This window comes from Podarcis gaigeae (assembly GCF_964106915.1).
Source record: "Podarcis gaigeae genome assembly, chromosome: 2".
Lineage (NCBI taxonomy): Eukaryota > Metazoa > Chordata > Lepidosauria > Squamata > Lacertidae > Podarcis > Podarcis gaigeae.
In genome coordinates, this window is record NC_139679.1 from 125606929 (window position 1) to 125630995 (window position 24067).

The 24067-nt window shown below is 45.0% G+C and overlaps 2 protein-coding genes and 1 long non-coding RNA gene across 6 annotated transcripts in view; 2 read left to right on the top strand and 1 right to left on the bottom strand.

The window, feature by feature from the left end:
- Positions 1 to 1210: 1210 nt before the first annotated feature.
- Positions 1211 to 23963, top strand: LOC310837483 (uncharacterized protein; the record flags this gene model as incomplete). 4 transcript variants are annotated; one of them, XM_083724131.1, is made up of 6 exons in its annotated part: positions 1211 to 1407; positions 3530 to 4035; positions 4745 to 4826; positions 5103 to 5185; positions 7065 to 7191; positions 22693 to 23963. In XM_083724131.1, exons 2-6 carry the CDS (start codon positions 3622 to 3624, stop codon positions 23850 to 23852), a joined length of 1866 nt encoding a protein of 621 aa, XP_083580257.1. In that variant the 5' UTR covers positions 1211 to 1407; positions 3530 to 3621. The 4 variants fall into 4 exon arrangements, with proteins under 4 accessions (XP_083580257.1, XP_083580258.1, XP_083580259.1 ...); XM_083724132.1 differs by lacking the exon at positions 1211 to 1407 and adding an exon at positions 2062 to 2421; XM_083724133.1 differs by lacking the exons at positions 1211 to 1407; positions 22693 to 23963 and adding an exon at positions 8052 to 8959.
- Positions 8983 to 11220, bottom strand: LOC310838227. Its single transcript, XR_014560827.1, has 2 exons — positions 9439 to 11220; positions 8983 to 9381 (listed from the first exon to the last, which is right to left on the bottom strand). It is a non-coding gene; the product is annotated as an uncharacterized lncRNA (long non-coding RNA).
- LOC310837405 (uncharacterized protein) overlaps positions 17123 to 24067 on the top strand; it is a 28547-nt gene continuing 21602 nt past the window's right edge. The window contains exon 1 of the mRNA XM_083723962.1: positions 17123 to 17265. The gene's annotated coding sequence lies outside the window, so the exon portion shown is untranslated. The remainder of the gene's footprint in view (positions 17266 to 24067) is intronic.

A 24067-nucleotide genomic window follows, 5' to 3' on the forward strand; every position in this document is an offset into this window, starting at 1 on the left:
TGCTAAACCTAGGTGAGCACATAATGCTCACCAAAAAGCTGCCAGACCCAATCTTTACATCTTCACGCTACAAAAGTAGAGGTCAGACTAAGCATCTCTCTGGTCAGCCCAGAAGCAACACATGTGTAGAACATTTTTTGGAGCGAACCTGCACCTGGTTTAAATAACCCATCTTCTGGAAACTTCACATAGTGTTGTTTCTGTGAATAAATGAATCTAATCCAGCACATTAAACAGGGCAGGTGGCAACCCTGCATGATGTGACTGTTGCTTAGCTGGGGGGCAGATAGGGTCCTGCCACAATAGTGGGGGGGGGGTCTCCTTTGGCATGAAGGAGCAGGGGGTGCCTCTCCCCCCTGGAGTTGTCTTCCCCCACCTGACCTTCCTTGATGGCACCCTGCCCCTTGCAATAACATGTCCTGTACCAGATGAAGCAGAATTGCCACTTCTACAAGGGGATGCAGAAGGTTCGCTACCTGTACAGGTACTTCTTTGACTGGCAGGAGCTCTTCCATTTCGCTGATGACCAAGGGAAGATTGTAGCCATGTTTGCAGTGGAGGAGCCCCACATCCAAAACTGGGACAAGGACTACCTGCAGGGCTTCAGCTCCATGGTGGATGGCTTCTGCTGGGGCCACTACAGGATCCATGGGTGCTTCTTGTACCCCAGTTTTCTCTCTCACACACGGACAGACACAAGTCCAACGCCTGAGGGGGAGGAGCCTCTTCATTTCTCCTCAGTAGGAGTGGAGGAGGAGTCGGGGGAAGGGATGGCACTATAAAGGACTATTTCGAAATCCATTTGAATAAATGGATTTCAATACTTAATGGCATGCAGGCAAAGCTTGGCGAAAGGGACTTTTTAAATAAAGGAAAATGCCTTTCTAAAGAAGCAGATAGAAGCTCCAAAAGCAAGAGAGATGAACAGAAATCGCGCAGAATGAAAAGAAATCCCCCGATAAATGAGGGAGCCCAGGGAAACTGTCGCCTGGTCTGCCAGGAATCGGCCTCCTTGGCGCCCAAAACTGAGGGGAGGGTCAGGTTTCGAAAGGCGGGAAGGTGGGAAAAGGCGGGAAAAGCCGTTTCCCTCAGCAGCCACGGCCGCCTTCCTGGCGGAGGGGCGGGGCCAGGGCTGTTTCGTCACGGGTCCTTGCCCCGCCCTCCCTCCGCCTATCCCTTTCCCCGCTTCGTGCTCTGAGGCGTCCGGGTCGCCGGCAGGGAGCATGCGCAGCTGCTCAGAGCCTCCTCTGCCCTCTGTGCGCTCGGCTCGCCAGGGGTTAAGAGGAGCCGAGCTGGAATCCTAGAGAGGCCAGGAAGTGGGGGAGGGGGTCCCCGGTCCTCCAAAGCGGAAGCCCCTCCTCCTCCGTCCTCTGCCCAGGCTGTCTCGGTGGCCTCTCCTGGGATCCAGTGAGTCTCCTCTCTCTTCCCCCTTGGGGCGCCCGGGGGAGAAGGGGAGTCCCAGGGCTGCAGGGGGAGGATACTCAAGGCAGGGAGCATCCTCCCCCCCTCCTTCCTTTGCCCCTTTGGGGTGGGAAAAAGTGGCATGCCATTGAAACCCCCCCTTCCGAAGGAAGATCCCCCTCCAAGCCGTCCTTTGCTTCTGGCACAGCCTTTCCCCCTACAAGCTGCTCCTCTGCCAAGGGGGTCCCATCCTCCCCACAAGAAAGCCTCTCTCTGTGGGCTCCTGCTCTCCATAAAAGGAGGAACTGGGTGTGCTCTGTCACCCAAGGTTTAAAAGGAACTAAGCTGGATCCCTAGAGAGGGGAGGACAGAAGGTCGGAGGGGTCCCCCAGAGCAAAAGGCCCCCCCCCCTTGAAAGGGGAGGGGTCACTTTCGTCCCTCTCCTTTGCCCATAGCTGCCTATGTGCCCCTTCTGGGATCTGCAGTCTCCCCTCTCTTCCCTCTTGAGGTGCCTTGGAGAGAAGGGGGGTCCCAGGGCTGTAGGATGAAGGTGCATGAGGGGGGCAAAAAACCCCAAATCAGGAAGCTTTCCCTGCACTCTCAACAAACTATGATTCCCATTATTCTTTGAAGCAGGGGTCAGCAAACCTTTTCAGGAGGGGGCCGGTCCACTGTCCCTCAGACCTTGTGGGGGGCCAGACTATATTTTGGAGGGAAAAAATGAACGAATTCCTATGCCCCACAAATAACCCAGAGATGCAGTTTAAATAAAAGGACACATTCTACTCATGTAAAAATACGCTGATTCCTGGACCGTCCACAGGCTGGATATAGAAGGTGATTGGGTCTGATCCGACCCCCGGGCCTCAGTTTGTTCATGAATTGGCTTAAACAGAAAAAGGGGAAATGGGATAGAGAGGAATTAATAGATTAGTAGTCCACATCCCATAGTCACGCCTAGTCAGGAACCCTTGTGGTTGTGCTTAGATTTTTCCTCTTCTGCAACCAATGAAACAACAGGTAGGAAGCCGTGTTGGTCTGCCGTAGTCGAGACAACATTTTTACAAAATCCTTCCAGTAGCACCTTACAGACCAACTAAGCTTGTTATTGGTATGAGTTTTTGTGCGCATGCACACTTCTTCAGATAGACTGAAACAGAAGTTGCCAGATGCTTATATATAGTGAGAGGGAGGGGAGGGGTATTTCTCAGAAGGGTGGTGGGAATGGGTGACTGGCTGATAGGTGTGGTAAATCTGTTGACGACTGTTAATGACTGCAATTGGTCTTACAGGAACAAGCAAGGGGTGAGATGTCCAAAAATAGCTTAGCATGTGTAATGGGATAAGAATCCAATGTCTCTATTCTGACCAGGTCTCTCCATAGTTTTAAGTTTAGTAATAAGTTGTAATTCAACAACTTCTCTTTCAAGTAAATGAAACAAGACATAGTGTTGGTCTGTTGATGAACTTGATGGATGATATTCAAAGCTAGGAGTATAATTGCTCTGTTGATGAAGAAACAATTTTAATGTTTGATGCCTTGCTGTCTTTGATGTTCATTTTGTTGGAAGCTGCTCAGAGTAGCTGGGGCAACCCAGTCAGATGGGCAGCATAGTAGTAGTAGTAGTAGTAGTAGTAGTAAGAATAATTGTTGTTGTTTAGTCGTGTCCGCCTCTTCGTGACCCCCTGGACCAGAGCACGCCAGGCACTCCTATCTTCCACTGCCTCCCACAGTTGGTCAAACTCACGTTAGTAGCTTCGAGAACAATGCTGATGGTGTGTGTGTTTTCTGCAGTCTTTATTTTTTCCTCATGATGCTGCAGTGTGTGTGTGCTCAGTTGTACCAAAATCTCAAGCTGTCGGGGGTGTGTGTGTGGAGAGACTTTAAATTTCTTCACCCCCTTTCTGAAGGCTCTGTGTGTATCTCAAGGTTGGTCTGGTTGTTGATGTTGTTATTATTCCTCTTATTCCTATGACTTCATTACAACCACATTTATAAGTTCAGAGTTGGCTTTAGTGGAATCCAGCCTTGATTCCTAGCAAAACTCATTGACGTTTACTGAAAGGACATTTTTATGATCCTGACAGAGTGCCAATTTTATAACAGAACAATGCATTTGCTTTGTAGGGTTTGCCAGCACCTCTAATTTGGACAAGCAGAACTTTGCAGAAGAAAAAAGGGACTCCTTCTAATCTCTTGGGAGCTTCCTGAGAGGAAAGATGGATGAGCAGGACTTGGCTGGACCTAAAGCAAGAAGTGGCCATGCCATTGAAGATGGGAGCAGTAGGGGATTCTGGGAAAACTCTGTGGGGAAGATCCTGGGTGAGGAGGACACCCTCCACTCAGATGTGCATTGCCAGCAGCTCAGGCAGTTCTGCTACCAGGAGGCTGAAGGACCCCGAGAAGTTTGCAGCCGGTTCTACCACCTTGTCTGTCAGTGGCTGAAGCCAGAAAGGCACACGAAAGCAGAGGTGCTGGACCTGGTGATCTTGGAGCAGTTCCTGGCTGTCCTTCCCCCAGAGATGGAGAGCTGGGTGAGGGAATGTGGAGCGGAGACCAGTTCCCAGGCAGTGGCTCTCGCTGAAGGTTTCCTCCTGAGTCAGGCAGAGGAGAGGAAGCAGGCAGAGCAGCAGGTGAGTGTGACCTTCCTCTGGAAACTCCCAAGGGCTCTGAACAAGAGATAGAGTATCTCAAAATGCAGTACTAATGTCCCACTGCTTTATGGATAGGATAAGTAAAGGTAAAGGGACCTCGACCATTAGGTCCAGTCGTGGCCTACTCTGGGGTTGCAGCACGCATCTCACTTTATTGGCTGAGGGAGCCAGCGTACAGCTTCCGGGTCATGTGGCTAGCGTGACTAAGCCACTTCTGGCGAACCAGAGCAGCGCACGGAAACCTCATTTACCTTCCCGCTAGAGCGGTACCTATTTATCTACTTTTGCAGTGCTTTCGAACTGCTAGGTTGGCAGGAGCAGGGACCAAGCAACGGGAGCTCACCCCATCGCGGGGATTCGAACCGCCGACCTTCTGATCAGCAAGTCCTAGGGACTGAACAACAGGAGCTCACCCCGTTGTGGGGATTCAAACCGCCGACCTTCTGATTGGCAAGTCCTAGGCTCTGTGGATTAACCAGGCATAGGCAAACTCCGTCCCTCCAGATGTTTGGGACTACAATTCCCATCATCCCTGACCATTGGTCCTGTTAGCTAGGGATGATGGGAGTTGTAGTCCCAAACATCTGGAGGGCCGGAGTTTGCCTATACCTGCCCTAAAGTGTTTGCCTCTGCCATTGTTTTCTAATCCCCCTTCCCATTTTGGTTTGAATCTTTGTTGCTCTTTCAGATTAAAGATCTGTTGACAGAAATGGGTCCTGATTTCTCTGAAGCAAAGAGGACTCCGATGGACACCAGGGAGAGACCACTAGGTAAGGAGGGAGTTATTTCTCTCCTTGGTCACATCCTGCGGATTCGGAAATTAATCTTGGGTTTTTTCCCTCTTTTGTGGGGAGGCTGTTGGGGCCAAGAGCCCAGAGGAGGAGAGATGTATTTTTACGCAGCTAACAGATGAAAGGTGTATGAATGTCAAAATGCACTCAGCAGGGTAGACTTCTTCACAGGTCCATCTGTAGTTAGAGATGCACTCCTGAACGTCGGAGAAAAGTAGGCATTCATGGCTTCCCACTTCCCTTTGTCTCTGGCAGGTGACAGGATGATGCCCACAAGACCTCCTCATCCAGCTTTTCATGGTAGCGAAGGGGAAGCAGCGGCTATGGAAGCAGATCAGGTAGGGGGCAGGAAACTTGTAGGGAGAGAGGTTTTTAAATAAATAAATAAATAAATAAATTTTTATTGTTAAAATAATTCAGCATTAATACACACATGTTATGAATATACAAACATACATTTCATACAATCCTTAAAAATATTCATACAGTCCTTAAAATATTCATACATACCCACACACAATCCCACAGATACTTCTTTTTCCCACCCCACCCCTTACGCCTCACCCCACTCTTGTGTTGAACTTCCAATCTACTCAACTGCAATTTCTTTCCACTTCTATTACCTTCTTTCACACACTTTTAAACCAATTTTCTGCTTCTTTTTCTGTTACGCATTGTTATCCATCTTATTATTTCAGTATTTATAACGGAACTTGTTTATTCTAATAGGAGTTCTGATTTTTCAATATAGTTTTGCAAGTATCCTTTAAACACTTTCCAGTCCTTGTCTATCTTCTCTTTTGAGATCCTTCCAAGTTCTCCCATTGTTTTGGATATATTGTAATACTCCAATAATTTGGCAAGCCACTCTGTCGGTATAATACCACTTTTCCAATGTTTCGCAATCAATAGCCTTGCGGCTACTGTTGCATATAAATATAATGTCTTGTCTTCTTCCTTTAGACTTCCTGGTACTATTCCCAATAGAAAACCTTCTGGTGTTTTCCTAAATTAATATCTGAACTTTTTTTTTCATTTCATTGTATATTGTTTCCCAAAATTGTTTGATGTTTAAACAATTCCACCATATATGCATCATAGTACCTTTTCTAGTGTTGCATTGACAGCAGACATCATTACAATTTTTATTCATTTTTGCTATTCTTTCAGGTGTTAAATACCATCTATGTTGTATTTTAAGGTAATTTTCTTTCAATATATAACACATAGTAAATTTCATATCTTTTTTCCACAATTTTTCCCATTGTTTGAGCATAATATTTTTCCCAATATCTTGCGCCCATTTAATCATGGATGCTTTAACCAGTTCATCCTTTGTTTCCCACTCTAAGATCAGATTATATAATTTAGATTTTTTTTTTTGTATTAAGTATTTATCAAATTTTGATATTTCTTTTTCAAATCCTATCTTCTTGCCTTTTGCTAATCTATACTTAATTTGAATATATTGGAACAAATCACTAATATGAGCTTTAATTTCTGTATAATCCTTTAATTCCAATTCTCCATTTTCTTCCTTTAATACAGTTTTATAAGTATTTTTCTTTCATATTTAATTTTTTCACTGCAACAATTTCTGCCGGCTATTCCCACCAAGGAGTTTTCGGTTCTAGGTCTTTCTCCCGTATTTTAGATATAGACTTTCTGACTATATGCCCTAGGAAGCCTTTATGTACTTTGACTTTCTCATATATTAGATAGGGAGAGAGGTTGAGGGGTGAAGGAGCCAGAATTATTGAAAGAACAAAATGTGGCGTTGAACCCATTTACACAAAAATTCATCATTAAAATAATAAAGTAATTCCAGTGAGATGTTAAAATAAGCATTCATACCATGTGGAGCAATACTTTGGCCACCTCATGAGAAGAGAAGACTTCCTGGAAAAGACCCTGATGTTGGGAAAGATGGAGGGCACAAGGAGAAGGGGACGACAGAGGATGAGATGGTTGGATGGTGTTCTCGAAGCTACCAGCATGAGTTTGATCAAACTGCGGGTGGCAGTGGAGGACAGAAGTGCCTGGCGTGCTCTGGTCCATGGGGTCACGAAGAGTCGGACACGACTAAACAACAAACCATGTGGAGAAAACAATTCCATTAAAACAACACAACAATTAACAGGTGGAAAACAACGGAGCAATGTGTGGTAGATCATATTTATTCTGTCTAAGAGGAGGACATTTCCCTTTTTTTTAAAGGGTCTGGTGTGCTTTGAGGATGTCGCTGTTCATTTCACGGACAAGGAGTGGGCGTTGCTGGATCCTGACCAGAGAGCTCTGCATGAGGAGGTCATGGAGGAGAATCGTGGACTCCTGGATTCTCTGGGTAAGGCTCTCTGAGGATCATCATATCTGTTTTGAAATTCCATCTCTCTCTCCTTGCAATGAATCTGCAAGGTTTGGCTGGACCTCAATAGGGCCACCTACACCACCTGGAAATCTAACGCCCCCAGAAATCACTTGGAATGGAGGGCGATTGGCGGTGTTGTCTGTGAATATCCATCAGAGTGGGTAGGGAGGTTGAAGTAGCTTCTTCCAGATTTCTGTTTTTGCTTCTGTTGATTTTGGTTGACTAAAGAGATAACTGACAATGGAGACAGAGAAGATTCCATGATTCCATGATGAAACAAAATTAATTGAATCTCAGGTTCTCATAATAATGTCAGATGATACCAGCCAAGAAAGGCAGTTAACTCCAGAGTAAGAACTCCCATCTAATTCCCTTCAGTTCTTCCTCTTTCACAACCGTTCATTAGCACTGTTCAACAATGAACAGTTGTGAAGGGTTGTTCTTCCTGAGGTTATAATTAATTTCTCTTTATATATATATATATACAGTGGTACGTCTGGATGCGAACGAGATCCGTTCCGGAGCCCCGTTCACATCCTGAACAGAACGCAACGCGTGTCTGCGCAGGTCGCCATTCACTGCTTATGCACATGACTTCATTTTGAGTGTCTGCGCATGCACGAGTGGCAGAACCCGGAAGTAACCCGTTCCGTGACTTCTGGGTCGCCGCGGAACGCAACCTGAAAACACTCAACCTGAAGCTAACCCGAGGTATGATTGTATTAGTATAACTCTTTTCTCTTTTTATTCCTTTCTCTTATATTATTTCTTTATGTATCAAAACTCATTTCAATAAAATACTAAGATTTAAAAAATAATTCATTTTTTTATTGCAGTTGGTGATGAATTGGAAATTAATAACAAGGGGGACCAAGAAGGAATCCACACCGTAGAGAAGCCATATAAATACTCGGAGTGTGAAAAGAACTTTAGTGAGAGCTCCCAGATCACTCCTCATCAAAGAAATCCAATTGGGAATAAACCCTATCAGTGCTTAGAATGTGGAAAGAGCTTCAGTCACAAAGCCAGTCTTTCTTCCCATCAAAGAATTCATACAGGGGAGAAACCTTTTCAGTGCTTGGAATGTGGAAAGACTTTCAGAAAGAGCTCAGATCTCACTTCCCATCAAAGAATTCATACAGGGGAGAAACCCTATCAGTGCTTGGAATGTGGAAAGAACTTCAGACACAGTAGCCATCTCACTTACCATCAACGAATTCATACAGGGGAGAAACCCTATCAGTGCTTGGAATGCGGAAAGACCTTCAATCAGAAGAGCAGTCTCACTTCTCATCAAAGAATTCATAAAGGTGAGAAACCCTATCAGTGCTTGGAATGTGGAAAGAACTTCAGTCACAATGTATCTCTCACTTCTCATCAAATAATTCATACAGGGGAGAAACCCTATCAGTGCCTGGAATGTGGAAGAAGCTTCAGTCACAGTGCCTCTCTCACATCCCATCAAAGAATTCATACAGGGGAGAAACCCTATCAGTGCTTGGAATGTGGAAAGAGCTTCATTCAGAAGAGTAGTCTCACTTCCCATCAAAGAATTCATACAGGAGAGAAACCCTATCAGTGCTTGGAATGTGGAAGGAGCTTCAGTCACAACGCATCTCTCACTTCCCACAAAAGAATTCATACAGGGGCAAAACCCTATCAGTGCTTGGAATGTGGAAGGAGCTTCCGTCACAACACATCTCTCACTTCCCATCAAAGAACTCACAGTGGAGACAAACAATAGCAATTGCTGTGTAGTAATTTTATTTTCGGAGATTTTAATTTGTATTGCAGCAGTGTTAGTGTGCTTCTGTCATTCATATCAAAAACAATCTTATGTTTTATTCTGGGTTTGTTCCCCTTTCATATGAAACTAGACATGGGAGAACATTGCTGCTGCCCTGAGTGCTGGAACGAATACCGCTTCCTGCTGCAAGACCAATTTCCACCTGACTTTGAGGGCTGAGCCCACACTCACCCCAAACAATTAAAGGACTCCTGGGAGGCCAGAGGGACATTGCTGGAACAGCTCTTTGATTGGGGCAACTGGCTGAAATGTTTTACACAGTTTTAATTTTGGTTCCTCTGTTTTGATTTTGTCAGGTTTCTGTTGGTTAAATGTTTTTAGTTTGTGTTGATGGTTACTTTAATTAGGGTATAAATGTACTACACTTGATCTTAGCCAAAAGGCCGAGAAGCGATGATTAGGGTATAAATGTAAACTGTTTATTGTTGTTGTGGTTGTTGTTATTTGTTAGAAGAGTAGTACCTTAGATCCCAAATTTAATCTGTTCCGTAAGTCTGTTCCAAAACCAAAGCGTTCTAAAACCAAGGTGTGCTTTCCCATAGAAAGTAATGCAAAATGGATTCATCCAGAGGTTGGCAAGCTAAGGCCCATGAGCCGGAAGTGGCCCATGAGCCGCCACTGAACCGAGCTACCTTGGGCCCTTCTTCCACCCCACTTTTTTCTCTCACACACGGACAGACACATTTGCAATGCCTGGGAGAGAGAGAGAGAGAGAGAGGGAAGGGGGTGGCACTATATAAGTCTAATATAAATGAAATGAAATGGGTTACGGATGAGGTTTCAGTGACATTGTTAAATAAAGGCACCATAATTCACTTCTCCAATGGTATAACATTGTTGAAGTCCTATGAGAATGTATATGATTGTGTAATAAAAATACAATGTTCATAACTATGTAACCACCTGAATGTTACGTTGGAAAATATGTTAACTATAAAAGTAGGGAGTCAAGAGATTAAAGGAATAACTGGCAAGTTTGGTCTTGCAGTTCAAAATGAAGCAGGGCAAAGGCCTATAGAGTTCTGTCAAGAGAACAAGCTGGTCATCACGAACACACTTTTCCAACAACACAAGAGACGGCTCTACTCATGGACATCACCAGATGGGCAGCATTGAAATCAGATTGATTATATTCTCTGCAGCCAAAGATGGAGAAACTAGATACTGTCAGCAAAAACAAGACCTGGAACTGACTGTGGCTCAGATCATCAGCTTCTTATAGCAAAATTCAAGCTTAAACTAAATAAAATCCCTTATGAATGTTAGGAGTATCCTACTCTCATGTAGGACCCTGGCAGAGACACATGCCCGACTGGCATGATCTCTCCCTCCTGGTCGATCGTTTGGGAGCTTCAAAAGCTTTATCCAACCTGAACATCACAGCGACTGATGCCTTGGAGACATCAGCACACTCAGGGATCTGCAGAGTCTTCGCAGTTTGCATAACAGACCTCAGTAGCACAGCATTTTGGCTAATCTACATTTATTTACATATAATACACTTGGAGCATTCTGCTTTAGCTCCTTCTTCTTTCTCATCAGACAGCAAAGACAAAGAACAAGGGACAATAGTCCCACTTCACAGAATACAGTAATACCAAAACATCCTGTCTCTGCCACTTCCCACACTGTGGAATGAAAACATACGCTGTCATGTGATTGACAACAATCCCATGACTGCAGACACGGAGCAGGAATCCCCAACATCCTCCCCTGATTCATGAACCGAATTGTAGTCATCAGTGTAACTGCAACAAACATACAGATGCCATACACACAGTATACACCTGTATCCCCCGTTCCACCCTTGGAGCTACCTGCAACTGGATAAGCCTTGGGCCTTACCATCTTGCACTTCTGACTAGTCTTGGTGTCATAGCTCTCCTGACTATCAATAAGTTTCACACCTGGCTTTGTGGGGACTCGAAGCCTAGCCTTGTTCCTCTCTGAGGAATCAGTCTTCACCCTTACAGCCCTTGGGCGTGGTTTCCCACCCTTTGAGGACAAACCCTATACCCTTTGCAATACTTCTGGTTCCAAGACCTGTGTCAAGCCACTAGCCACAGTTAAATCTGCAACAGCTGTGTTAGCATACTCCTGAGCATACCTGGTGGTAGCTGTCTCAGATCTGCATATCAGGCACACGTCCTTCACTGTATCAGTGGGACTCACCTCACTTTCAGCAACAGCAGTAGACTCAGTATCTGAGCATTTAGAAGTGGGGTACCATGGAAAATACACACATTTCCTTCTGATTTTGCACTGCACTGAACATCCCTAGTGGGTAAAATCAGCTTGGTATGGGGCCTTCGTATTTTGTACAAGCCATCTCCATACCCAAGGAAGAATCTATGCTTCCTACCTTATGACATCTCTACCCACATGTCAGACCCATCCTCTGGTCCCTTTGCACATCTTGGGTTTACCTTGTCACAATCCCTATCAGAAACCTTGTTTGAATCCAGGGGAAGACCTTGCAAACTACGTTTGCCGAGCGTATCGCTCTGTTGCTTCTGAATCCACACATCAGAAACTCCATTAACAATAGGGTGCCTTTGTAAGATACCCATATTGCCTCCCCCTTTTCCTTTGTCTTGAGCACTGGTAAACCTGACCATCTTCATGTCAGACATCAGCAATCTGGAAGACCAATACATTACAATATAGTAAGAACAAGCCATTTATAATGTCACTTTCGTTCTTCTGGATGGTCGCACGCTGTTTGTTGACATAAACATAACAGCCACGTTGCATCAGCTCGGCTTCTCGACCTGGAATGAAAAACACGTTAGACATCACAATGTTACAGCTTTTCAGTTCCATGGTCCAGACGTGCCACTGGTGGCAAGTACCACAAAACAAAATGTAGCAGCTGTTGAAGCTTCATATTTGGTGGCACTTAGAATCGCTAGAGCTATGAAACTTCACACCATTGCTGAGGATTTCCTGTTGCCAGCGGCCAAAGACATTGTTCGAGTTATGACTGGAGATGAATTTGTTATGAAATTGAGTACAATTTCCTTATCTAATGACACTGTCCGCAGAATTATAGATGACATGTCTGCTGATATTCTTGATCAGGTAATCCAGGAAATTGAATCTGCTCCACTTCCAATATTTAGTATCCAGCTTGATGAATCTACAGACATTGCAAACTGTTCACAGTTACTGGTTTACATGAGGTATATTAATGATATAATAATGGTGACTTTAAAGATGAGTTTCTTTTTTGCAAACCTCTTGAAACGACAACTACTGTACGTGATGTATTTGACACTGTTGGTTCATTTCTGAAAGAGGATAAGATGTCTTGGGAAAAGGTTTGTGGTGTTTGCACAGATGGTGCTCCAGCTATGCTAGGATGTCGATCTGGATTTCAACGTTTGGTACTGAATGAGTCACCAAAAGTCATTGGAACTCACTGTATGATTCATCGGCAAATATTAGCAACGAAGACGCTGCCACAAGAGTTACAAGAAGTAATGAAAAGCGTCAAGTTCTGTCAATTTTGTAAAGGCGAGCACTTTAAACAGTCAACGTTTTCACAACTGTGCAACGAGTTGGATGCGCCGAACAATGCTCTGCTATTTCACACTGAAGTGAGATGGTTGTCGAGAGGAAAATGTGTTTCTGAGCTTCGTAATGAACTCAAAATGTTATTTAATCAGAAAGCAAGACTGCCGTTCAAAGCTCTTTTCAGCAATAAAAGTGAACTGCAGAAAATAGCTTACTTGGTTGCCATCTTTGCCATCTTCAATGAGTTAAATTTATCACTGCAAGGACCAAATGCAACATGCCTCGATTTGTCTGAATAGATCCGATCATTCCAAATGAAACTTCAGCTTTGGCAAAAAAAATTGGATGAAAATAAAATTTACATGTTGCCCACCTTATCTGCTTTCTTTGAGGAACATGACATTGAACCAGACAAAAGGATTTCTGTGAAAGAAAACTTGCACTTGCTTGCAGATGAAATTTCATTGTACTTTCCAAATCTACTTGACACCCCATTTGCACTTGCCAGAAGCCCATTCACAGTCAAAGTTGAAGATGTCCCTGAGACAGCACAAGAGGAGTTCATTGAACTTATTAACAGTGATGCAGCGAGAACTGATTTCTCTACAATGCCAGTTACAAAATTCTGGATCAAGTGTTTGCAGTCATATCCTGTTCTGAGACTGTGTTGCGCCTTCTTCTTCCATTTCCAACAACATATCTTTGTGAAACAGGGTTTTCCAGCTTATTGGTTATCAAGTCTAAATAGAGAAGTAGACTTGTTGTGGAAGATGATCTTCGTTGTGCTCTTGCAAAGACGGCCCTGAGAATTTCTGATCTGGTGATAAAGAAGCAATCTCAACCTACACACTGATGTTGGCTTTTTACACATACTGTTGCAAAATGTAGCAATGTAGTTTACTGTTGTTATAATAAGACTGTTACCCATGCTACACCATGCTTCAAGACAAAATTTCATTTATTTGTCGTTAGAAATAAATATTTCACAGTATATAATTACATATTGTTTTTGCGATTAATCACTATGATTTAATTATTTTCAATTTGTAATAATGAAAATACATCCTGCATATCAGATATTTACATTACGATTCATAACAGTAGCAAAATTACAGTTATGAAGTATCAAAGAAAATAATTTTATTGTTGGGAGTGACAACATGAGGAACTGTATTAAAGGATCAGTTACAGATAGGTAGCGTGTTGGTCTGCCATAGTCAAAACAAAAAAAAAATCCTTCCAGTAGCACCTTAAAGACCAACTAAGTCAGTTCTTGGTATGAGCTTTCGTGTGCATGCACACTTCTTCAGATACACTGAAACAGAAGTTTCCAGACCCTTCTATATAGTGAGAAGGTGGGGAGGGGTATTACTCAGAAGGGTGGTGGGAATGGGTGATTGGCAGATAGCTGTGATGAGCCTGTTGACGACTCTTAACGACTGCAATAGGTCTTACAGGAAGAAGCGAGGGGTGAAAAGGTGAAAAATGGCTTTGTCATGTATAATGAGATAAGAATCCAAGGTCTTTGTTCAGACCAGGTTTCTCAATGGTTTTAAGTTTGGTGACGACCCCTCATGTCGTTAAGAGTCGTCAACAGGCTCATCACAGCTATCTGCCAATCACCCATTCCCACCACCCTTCTGAGTAATACCCCTCCCCACCTTCTCACTATATAGAAGGGTCTGGAAACTTCTGTTTCAGTGTATCTGAAGAAGTGTGCATGCACACGAAAGCTCATACCAAGAACTGACTTAGTTGGTCTTTAAGGTGCTACTGGAAGGAATTTTTTTTGTTTTGTATTAAAGGAATTACAGTTATGAAGCATCAAAGAAAATAATTTTATTGTTGGGAGTGACAACATGAGGAACTGTATTAAAGGGTCGCGGCATTAGGAAGCTTGAGAACCACTGCCTTAAGGTAACACTGTTGAAACAGCTGCCTAGGAGAGCCATTGGGGGTGCATGACAATGGCACCTCTCCGAACCCTCCCATGAACCACTGAAACAAAGGGGGAAGGAGCAAAGGCTGCTGTCAAAGGGGTGTGGCTCCCCCCTCCAGAAAACAGCCCAGGAGTGCGAGGCAATGGCAGGCACCCCGCCCGCTCCTTCCAAGCCTCCCCTGAGCCATCAAAATGAAAGGGGGTCTACCGGCAACGTGGCACGCCCCACCCCGGAAGCAGCCCAGGAGTGCAGGGAATGATACCCACAGGCTTGTCTTCTATATTTGCCATTTATGGGTGTGAGTGCATGCAGAATTTGAAGGAAGCAACTTACATTCGGGTATTGCTATTTTTTCTCTCCCCCCCCCCCCCGAATTTTAAAGGTGTGGTTTATATTCGGATGCGGTTTATATTCGGGCCAGTATGGTTTCACTTTTATATCTAAACATTTTGGCTAGTCTGTTTGGGGTCATTCCACGCCAAATCATATGGTGCCATGAGATACCTATGAGATAATCTCAAATTAATGTTTTAAGATTTTTTTGGTTCAAAATTCGGTGCGAGAAAATTTTTTGAAAATTCCTATTTTCATGCCATTTACAATAGGTAAAAAAGGTTAAGTCCAGTTGCAGACGACTTGGGTTGTGGCGTTCATGTCACTTTACTAGCCAAGGGAGCTGGCGTTTGTCTGCAGACAGTTTTTCTGGGTCATGTGGTCAACATGAATAAGCTGCTTCTGGTGAACCAGAGCAGCACACGTAAATTCCGTTTACCTTCCCACCGGAGTGGTACCTATTTATCTACTTGCACTTTTGATGTGCTTTCAAACTTCTAGGTTGGCAGGAGCTGGGACTGAGCAATGGAAGCACACCCCATCATGGGGATTTGAACTTCCGACCTTCTGATCAAGAAACCCTAGCCTCAGTGGTTTAGACCACAGCGCCTCCCGCATCCCCTCATGCAATTTAGGCTAATGCAATTTCTGCATCAGTTTAGAAAAAAGCTCTTTTTATGCTTATTTTTCAACCAACTGCGCTTATTTTGGTATCAAAATAAAGCAACTTTTTTCTCTCTTGAAATAAGGCAGAATCAGGCATGCCTACCTACCTCAGGAGACCATTTCAAATATAAGGAGTCACCAATGATAAGGCCCCACCATTGGATCTCCACCAACCTCACCTCCAATGACTGCATTATAGCCTCTGTTCCCTACTCATGCCTCCTTACTTCTCAGACTCCCGAATCTCCTTTGCCAAGTTTTAAAAACAGTGGGGACATTGGTTCCCGGGCTAGAGATGATCACGGTGTGGATTTGCCAAGTGTGCCTTCCTCTTAGCATGTTTCTCCCTTGTGTCCAGAGTTTGAGTGTCTTCAAGGCCCATGACACCTTTGGTAAAGGCTGTTCTCCAACAGGAGCGCTCGCAGGCCAGTGTTTCCCAGTTGTCGGTGTTTATACTACATTTTTTTTTAGATTTGCCTTGAGATGGTCCTTAAACCTTTTCTGTTGACCACCAGCATTACACTTTCCATTTTAAAGTTCGGAATAGAGTAGTTGCTTTGGAAGACAATAATCAGGCATCTGCACAATATGACCAGTCCAACGAAGTTGATGTTGAAGAATCATTGCTTCAACACTGGTGATCTTTGCTTCTTCCAGTACACTGATTTTAGTTCACCTGTCTTCCCAAGTGATGCGTAAGATTTTTTGGAGACACTGTTGGAATCTTTTGAGGAGTTGGAAATGGTGTTTATAAGTGGTCGACATTTTCCAACATTACACCATCGAGCTGGATTTGTTGCCCTGCCCCCCGCACAACACACCAGATGAAGCAGGATTGCCACTTCTCGCAACGGTATGCAGCGAGTTCACTACCTGTACAGGTACTTCTCTGACTGGCAGGAGCTCTTCCATCGACCAAGGGAAGTTTGTGGCCATGTTCCCAGAGGAGGAGCCCCACATCCAAAAGTGGGACAAGGACTACCTGCAGGGCTCCAAGCCCATGGTGGATGGCTTCTGCTGGGGCCACTACAGGATCCTTGGGCCCTTCTTCCACCTCAGTTTTCTCTCTCCCACACGGACAGACACAAGTGCAGTGCCTGAGGCGGAGGAGCCTCTTCATTTCTCCTCAGTGACACCCGAGGAGGAGAGAGAGAAGGAAGAGGGTGGCACTATAAGGGACTATTTTGAAATCCATTTAAATACTGGATGGAATGCAGGCAAAGCGGTGGTGAAAGGGTCTTTTTAATAAAGCAAAATGCCTTTCTAAGAAGCAGACAGAAGCTCCAAAAGCAAGAGATATAAACAAAAATTACGCAAAGTGAAAATAAAACCCCCGATAGACGAGGGAGCCCAGGGAAACTGCCGCCTGGTCTGCCAGGAATCGGCCTCCTTGGCGCCTGAAACTGAGGCGAGGCTCAGATTTTGAAGGGCGGGAAGTTGGGAAAAGGCGGGAAAAGCCGTTTCCCTCAGGGAAGCCGCTGCCGCCTTCCCGACGGAGGGGCGGGGCCAGGTCTGTTTCGTCACGGGTCCTTGCCCCGCCCTCCCTCCGCCTCCCCCTTGCCCCGCTTCCTTCTCTGAGGCGTCCGGGTCGCCCGCATGGAGCATGCGCAGCTCCTCAGAGCTTCCTCTGCCCTAATGTGCGCTCGGCTCGCCAAGGGTTAATAGGAGCCGAGCTGGAATCCTAGAGAGGCCAGAAAGTGGGAGCGGGGGTCCCAGGTCCTCCAGAGCGGAAGCCCCTCCTCCTCCGCCCTCCGCCAAGGCTGCCTCGGTGGCCCCTCCTGGGATCCAGTGAGTCTCCTCTGTCTTCCCCCTTGGGGCGGCTGGGGGAGAAGGGGGAGGGCCCTGGGCTGCAGGGGGAGGATACTCACGGGGGGGGGGAGAAGACCCCCAAGGCAGGGAGCATCCTCCCCCCTTCCTCTCTGTTCAAACTGCTGCTCCTCTCTGCCTGCCAAGGGGGTCCCACCCTCCCCAGAAGAAAGCCTCTCTCTGTGGGCTCCTCCTCTCCATAGAGGGGAAAGCTGGGTGCCTTCCGTTCGCCAAGGGTTAAAAGGAACTAAGCTGGATTCCTAGGGAAGGGAGGACAGAAAGGGGGGGAGGGAGAGGACCCCCAGAGCTAAAGCCCCCCGCCCCCGTCCTTGAATGGGGAGGGTGTTACTTGGTCATGGGTATGTGCCCAAGTTGGGTGAAGATTTCTTCATCACAGGGGACTGTACAATATGGTCCGCAGGTTCCTTTCCCACTCAATAGTTCTCTGATTGTAAATTCTCTCCCATCCTTTGTATATCACAAAATATCGAAATAAATGTGCAGGGATATTTGTGACATATGTTTCATTATTAGTGGCCACTGTAGTGAGTTCCAGGTTCGTGAATTGGCTGGAAAAGAAAAAGGCAAAACAGGAGAGAGAAGAATTAACAGATTAGGAATCCACATCCCATAGTCAGATGCCTTGTCAGGAGCCCTTGCGGTTGTGCTTAGATTAAGTGTAAGAGTCATTTTTCCTCTTCTGCTACCAATGAAACAGCACAAAGTCTTGGTCTATTTGATTTCGGAGGAGGGGGGATTCAAAGGGAGGAGAATAATTGCTCTATTGATGAAGAAAAGTTTTTAATGTTTGACGCCTTACTGTGTTTGATGTTCTTATTGGAAGCCGCTAAGGCAACCCAGTCAGATGGGCAGCATAGAAATAGTGGTAGTAGTAGTAATAATAATAATATTACTATTACTATTGCTATGCTTAAAATTATATTTAGACCAGCCAGATTCAGCCAAATTCTGATGGTGTGTTTTTTCCCCTTTTGGAGATTTTAACTTTTGCTTATATTTATGTTTAGACCAGCCAGATTGAGAAAAATTCTGATGGTGTGTTATTGTTTTTCTGGAGTCTTTATTAAAACAACTTACAATCACAGTAAGTACAGAGTCTGTGTTTCAGTGCAGTGCAGCCTTGATTGCTAGCAAAAGTCACCCAAAGTCACCCCAGACACCCAAAAGTTTGGGGACATTTTTCTGATTCTGACAGTGCCAATTTTATAACAAAACAATGCATTTGCTTTGTAGGGTTTGCCAGCATCTCTAATTCAGACACAGCTTTGCAGAAGAAAAAAGGGACTCCTTCTAATCTCTTGGAAGCTTCCTGAAAGCACAGATGGATGAGCAAGACTCGGCTGGACCTAAAGCAGGAAGAAGCCATGCCATTGAAGATGGGAGCAGTGGGGGATTCCGGGAAAACTCTGTGGGGAAGATCCTGGGTGAGGAGGACACCCTCCACTCAGATGTGCAGAGCCAGCAGCTCAGGCAGTTCTGCTGCCAGGAGGCTGAAGGACCTCGAGAGGTTTGCAGCCGACTCTACCACCTTGGCTGTCAGTGGCTGAAGCCAGAAAGGAACACGAAAGCTGAGATGCTGGACCTGGTGATCTTGGAGCAGTTCCTGGCTGTCCTTCCACCAGAGATAGAGAGCTGGGTGAGGGAATGTGGAGCGGAGACCAGTTCCCAGGCAGTGGCCCTGGCTGAAGGTTTCCTCCTCAGTCAGGCAGAGGAGATGAAGCAGGCAGAGCAGCAGGTGAGATATATTTTCCTCTGGGTTTTCCCAAGGGGCTCCAAACCAGAGGGAGAGTATCCCAAAATGCATTACCGATGTCCGATCCCTTTATGGATAGGATCCAAGGAATGAGATCTGGTAAAGTGTTTAGCTCTACAAAATCCTTTTCTGATCCTTCTCTCCATTCTCTATTTTGAATCTATGTTGCTCTTTCAGGGAAAGAATCTGATGGCAGAAAGGACTCCGATGGACACCAGGGAGAGACCACTAGGTAAGGAGGGAGTTATTTCTCTCTTTGGTCACATTGTGGGGATTTATAAACTACTGTAATCTGTTAGTTCTTTTCTGCTGTCTGCGGAGGAGCTGCCGGCTCTGGAAGGGGGGGTGGAGAGCAGGCGGGGGCATGGCTGGTGCGCATCCTGGGGGCAGGGCGCCGGGGGGGGTGCATGGTCGCACGTCCGGAAGTGGCCGCGATGGCACCCCACTGGCATGGTGGTGCGGGGGGCGGTACACTTGCCTGCGCCTCTTGTCCTCCACCAGTGGAGGCTGTTAGGGCCAAGAACTCAAAGGAGCAGAGATGTTTCAACTAAAATATGAAAGGTGTACGAATGTCAAAAGGCACTCAGTAGGGTAGACTTCTTCCAAGGTCCACCTGTAATTAGAGATGCAGTCCTGAACATCGGAGAAAAGCAGGCATTCATGGCTTCCCACTTCCCTTTGTCTCTGGCAGGTGACCGGATGATGCCAGCAAGACCTCGTGCGTCTTTTCATGGTGGAGAAGGGGAAGCAGCGGCTATAGAAGCAGATCAGGTAGGGGGCATGAGACTTGTAGGGAGAGAGGCCGAGGGGTGGGGCAGCCAGAATGCTTGGAAGAAAAAATGTGGCGTTCCACCCATTTACACAAAGATTAGGACCCATCATTAAAATAATAAAGTAATTCCAGCGAGATGTTAAAATAAGCATATCATGTGGAGCAAAACAATCCCATTAAATCAATGCAACAATTAACAGGCAGGGGGGAAAACAGAGCAGTGTTGTAGATCATCTTTATGCTGTCTAAGAGGAGGACATTTCCCTTTTTTGTAAAGGGTCTGGTGTGCTTTGAGGATGTTGCTGTTCATTTCACGGACAATGAATTGGCGTTGCTGGATCCTGACCAGAGAGCTCTGCATGAGGAGGTCATGGAGGAGAATCATGGACTCCTGGATTCTCTGGGTAAGGGTCTCTGAGGATCATCATATCTTTTTTGAAATTCCATCTCTCTCCTTGCGATGAATCTGCAAGGTTTGGCTGGAACTCAATAGTGCTACCTACACCACCTGGAAATCTAACGCCCCCAGAAATCACTTGGAATGGCGGTGTTGTCTGTGAATATCCGTCAGAGTGGGTAGGGAGGTTGAAGTAGCTTCTGCCAGATTGTTTTTTGTGTATTTCAGCTAATACCAGCCAACAAAGGCAGTGAACTCCATAGTAAGAACTCACATGTAATTCCCTTCAGTTCTTCCTCTTTCACAGTTGTTCATTAGCAATGTTGAAAAATGAACAGTTGTGAATGGTTGTTCTTCCTGAGGCTCTAATTAGTCTATCTATATATACTGTATTAGTGTAACAATACTACTCAATACCTATATAATAACATTATAGCCTATAGAATATAATAACCTACCGTATTTTTTGCCCTATAGGATGCACCGGCCCATAGGACGCACCTGGTTTTTTTGGTGGGTGGGGAATAAAGAAAAAAATAATTCCCCCCCACAGCCGTGGATTCAGCGCGCCCTGCGCTCCGGGCAGCAGGCTGCTATCCGCAGCCTAGGGAGCCCTGCAGGAACTCCTGCGGGCTCCCAAGGCTTGCTGATAGCTTCCTGAAGCCTGGAGAGTGAGAGGGGTCGGTGCGCACCAACCCCTCTCGCTCTCCAAGCTTCAGCGAAAGCCTGCATTCGCCCCATAGGACGCACACACATTTCCCCTTCATTTTTGGAGGGGAAAAAGTGCATCCTATAGGGTGAAAAATACGGTACTTAGTCTATTACACTGCATTTTCCCACCATTTCTCCCTCTTTAAAAATTATTTTCTCTTTTTATTTCTTTCTCTTATCATATAATTTCTTTTTTTGTTAGAGCATTTATTAATTTTCCAATAAAAAACATCAAATCAACATATCAAATCATAATCCAATAAAAATAAAAAAGATCAATTTGTCTTCCGAATTGTAATTTTTATTTTACGAATTCCCATTCTGAACCTCAGTCCTGCATCTCATCGATATTTCCATATCTCGATTTTATCTCTCCAACCTTCTTTGTCTCTGCGATCCTCAATCATGTCAGAAAACAGATAACCCTTTGTCCGTGTAATGTACCCTTTGTTTGTGTAATGTACCCTTTCAATTGTTGTTGTTTTTTTACTTCATCTTGCCTCCATCCATTCCGGGCTTTTGTCCAGCTCTCTGAAGTTTATTATCTTGGCAGCTCCCAAATCATTAATCTTTCCCATCCAGCTGTTGTCAAAACCTTCCTTTTAAGATTTGTAAATGCAGTATCTTGCGCCTTATTGAGTTGTTCTTAAGCAGACTGTTTGCTGTATTGCAATATATCAGTCATTCGGTGATCGATCAGCCTTCCTGGAAGCCACCCAGTCCCCCCTCCAGGCCCTAGAGGCCATTTAGCCTTTTCTCTCGTTCATAATGGAAAAAATCTTTTGCAAACAGCTGCACTGTATATTATCCAAAATATTGTCTCAAACCGTTGTAGTCAGCCAACAATTACCGTATTTTTCGCTCTATAACATGCACTCGACCATAACACGCACGTAGTTTTTAGAGGAAGAAAATCCGTAGGCATGCCACCCGTAGGCATTCCCTCCATAACACGCACAGACATTTCCCCTTACTTTTTAGGAGGAAAAAAGTGAGTGTTATGCTGCAAAAAATACGGTAATTCCTGTTTCTCTTAATCAGGGAGGGATTTCAAATTTTCCATAACCGCGTAATAGGGGAGCAACATTTTAATCCTTTGTTCTCCTCTTTAACAAACATTTCAAGTCTTAAAAAAAAAGAAGCTGCTCATGAGTCCGAATTGTAAATAGAAGTCCTTCTGCACTCATTTTTTTTAGAAGCAATTTAAGTTCTAAATGAGGCTTAGCATGAAAAACCAATTCTTGATCTTAAGAAAGGAGAATAAGAGCATATCAATCACCTCCGCAATCCACACACCATGATGAGGATCTCTTTGAAGTCCGAGCTTATACACCAGAGACTGTACATTCAGCAGGTTCCCCCCCCCCCGGCTTTTTCCATTCAGACCATGTCTGTTTGTTTTTCAAATCAATCCCAAACAGATGTGTCTGGCTATAGGAGTGACATCGGAGAGTGCCAGCCGTGACCGTGCTCTTTGACCCCGTGTCCTGCCGGCTGCACCTTAGTGCACGCTGGCAATCTCGGACAACCCGCAGGTCTTTGAGACAGTCCTCCCGTACACTGGGGAGGCTGCCAGGGCGAATTACCCCCATATAAGCCCTGAATTATCGGCACAGCTGGAGTCCGATCTTGTGGGAGGCTGCCATTTCCCACCGCCGGAAACAGGAAGTCCTCTTACCATATAATTTCCTTATGAATGAATTATCTTTCAATAACATACTAATATTTAAAAAATAATTGTTTTTTTCATTGCAGGGGGTGATGAAATGGAAATTAATAACAAGGGGAACCAAGAAAGAATCCACACCATAGAGAAGCCATATAAATACTCAGATGGTGAAGATAACTTTAGTCAGAGCTCCCAGACCACTTCTCATCAAATAAATCCCATCACGAATAAACCCTATCAGTGCTTGGAATGTGGAAAAAACTTCATTCAGAGCATTCATCTCACTTCCCATCAAAGAAGTCATACAGGGGAGAAACCCTATCAGTGCTTGGAATGTGGAAAGAGCTTCAGTCGGAGCAGTTCTCTCACGTCTCATGAAAGAATTCATACAGGGGAGAAACCCTATCAGTGCTTGGAATGTGGAAAGAGCTTCAGTCAAAGTGCACATCTCACTTCCCATCAAAGAATTCATACAGGGGAGAAAACCTATCAGTGCTTGGAATGTGGAGAGAGTTTCCGTTTGAATCGTCATCTCACTTCCCATCAAAGAAGTCATACCAGGGGGAAACTCTATCAGTGCTTGGAATGTGGAAAAAACTTCACTCAGAGCATTCATCTCACTTACCATCAAAGAAATCATACAGGGGAGAAGCCTTATCAGTGCTTCGAATGTGGAAAGAGCTTCAGTCACAAAGCCAGTCTTTCTTCCCATCAAAGAATTCATACAGGGGATAAACCTTTTCAGTGCTTGCAATGTGGGAAGACTTTTAGAAAGAGCTCAGATCTCACTTCTCATCAAAGAATTCATACAGGGGAGAAACCCTATCAGTGCTTGGAATGTGGAAAGAGCTTTAGTCAAAGTTCACATCTCACTTCCCATCAAAGAGTTCATACGGGGGAGAAACCGTATCAATGCTTGGAATGTGGAAAGAGTTTCCGTCTGAATGGTCATCTCACTTCCCATCAAAGAAGTCATACAGGGGAGAAACCCTATCAGTGCTTGGAATGTGGAAAGACCTTCAGCCACAGTAGCCATCTCTCTTATCATCAAAGAGTTCATACAGGAGAGAAACCGTATCAGTGCTTGGAATGCGGAAAGAGTTTCCGTCACAGTAAGACTCTCATTTCCCATCAAATAATTCATACAGGGGAGACACCCTATCAGTGCCTGGAATGTGGAAAGTGCTTCCGTCACAGCTGCACTCTCTCTTCCCATCAAAGAACTCACTGTGGGGAGAAACCATAGCAATTGCTGTGTTGTGATTGTATTTTAGCAGACTTTAATTTGTATCGCAACAGTGTTCTTGTACTTCTTCAACCCAGCAGAGAAGTCAGCCTTGCCTCTCAAATCCATGGAGTGCAACTGGTGTCCCATATTGTTGTTGTTTAGTCGTTTAGTCGTGTCCAACTCTTCGTGACCCCATGGACCAGAGAACGCCAGGCACCTCTGTCCTCCACTGC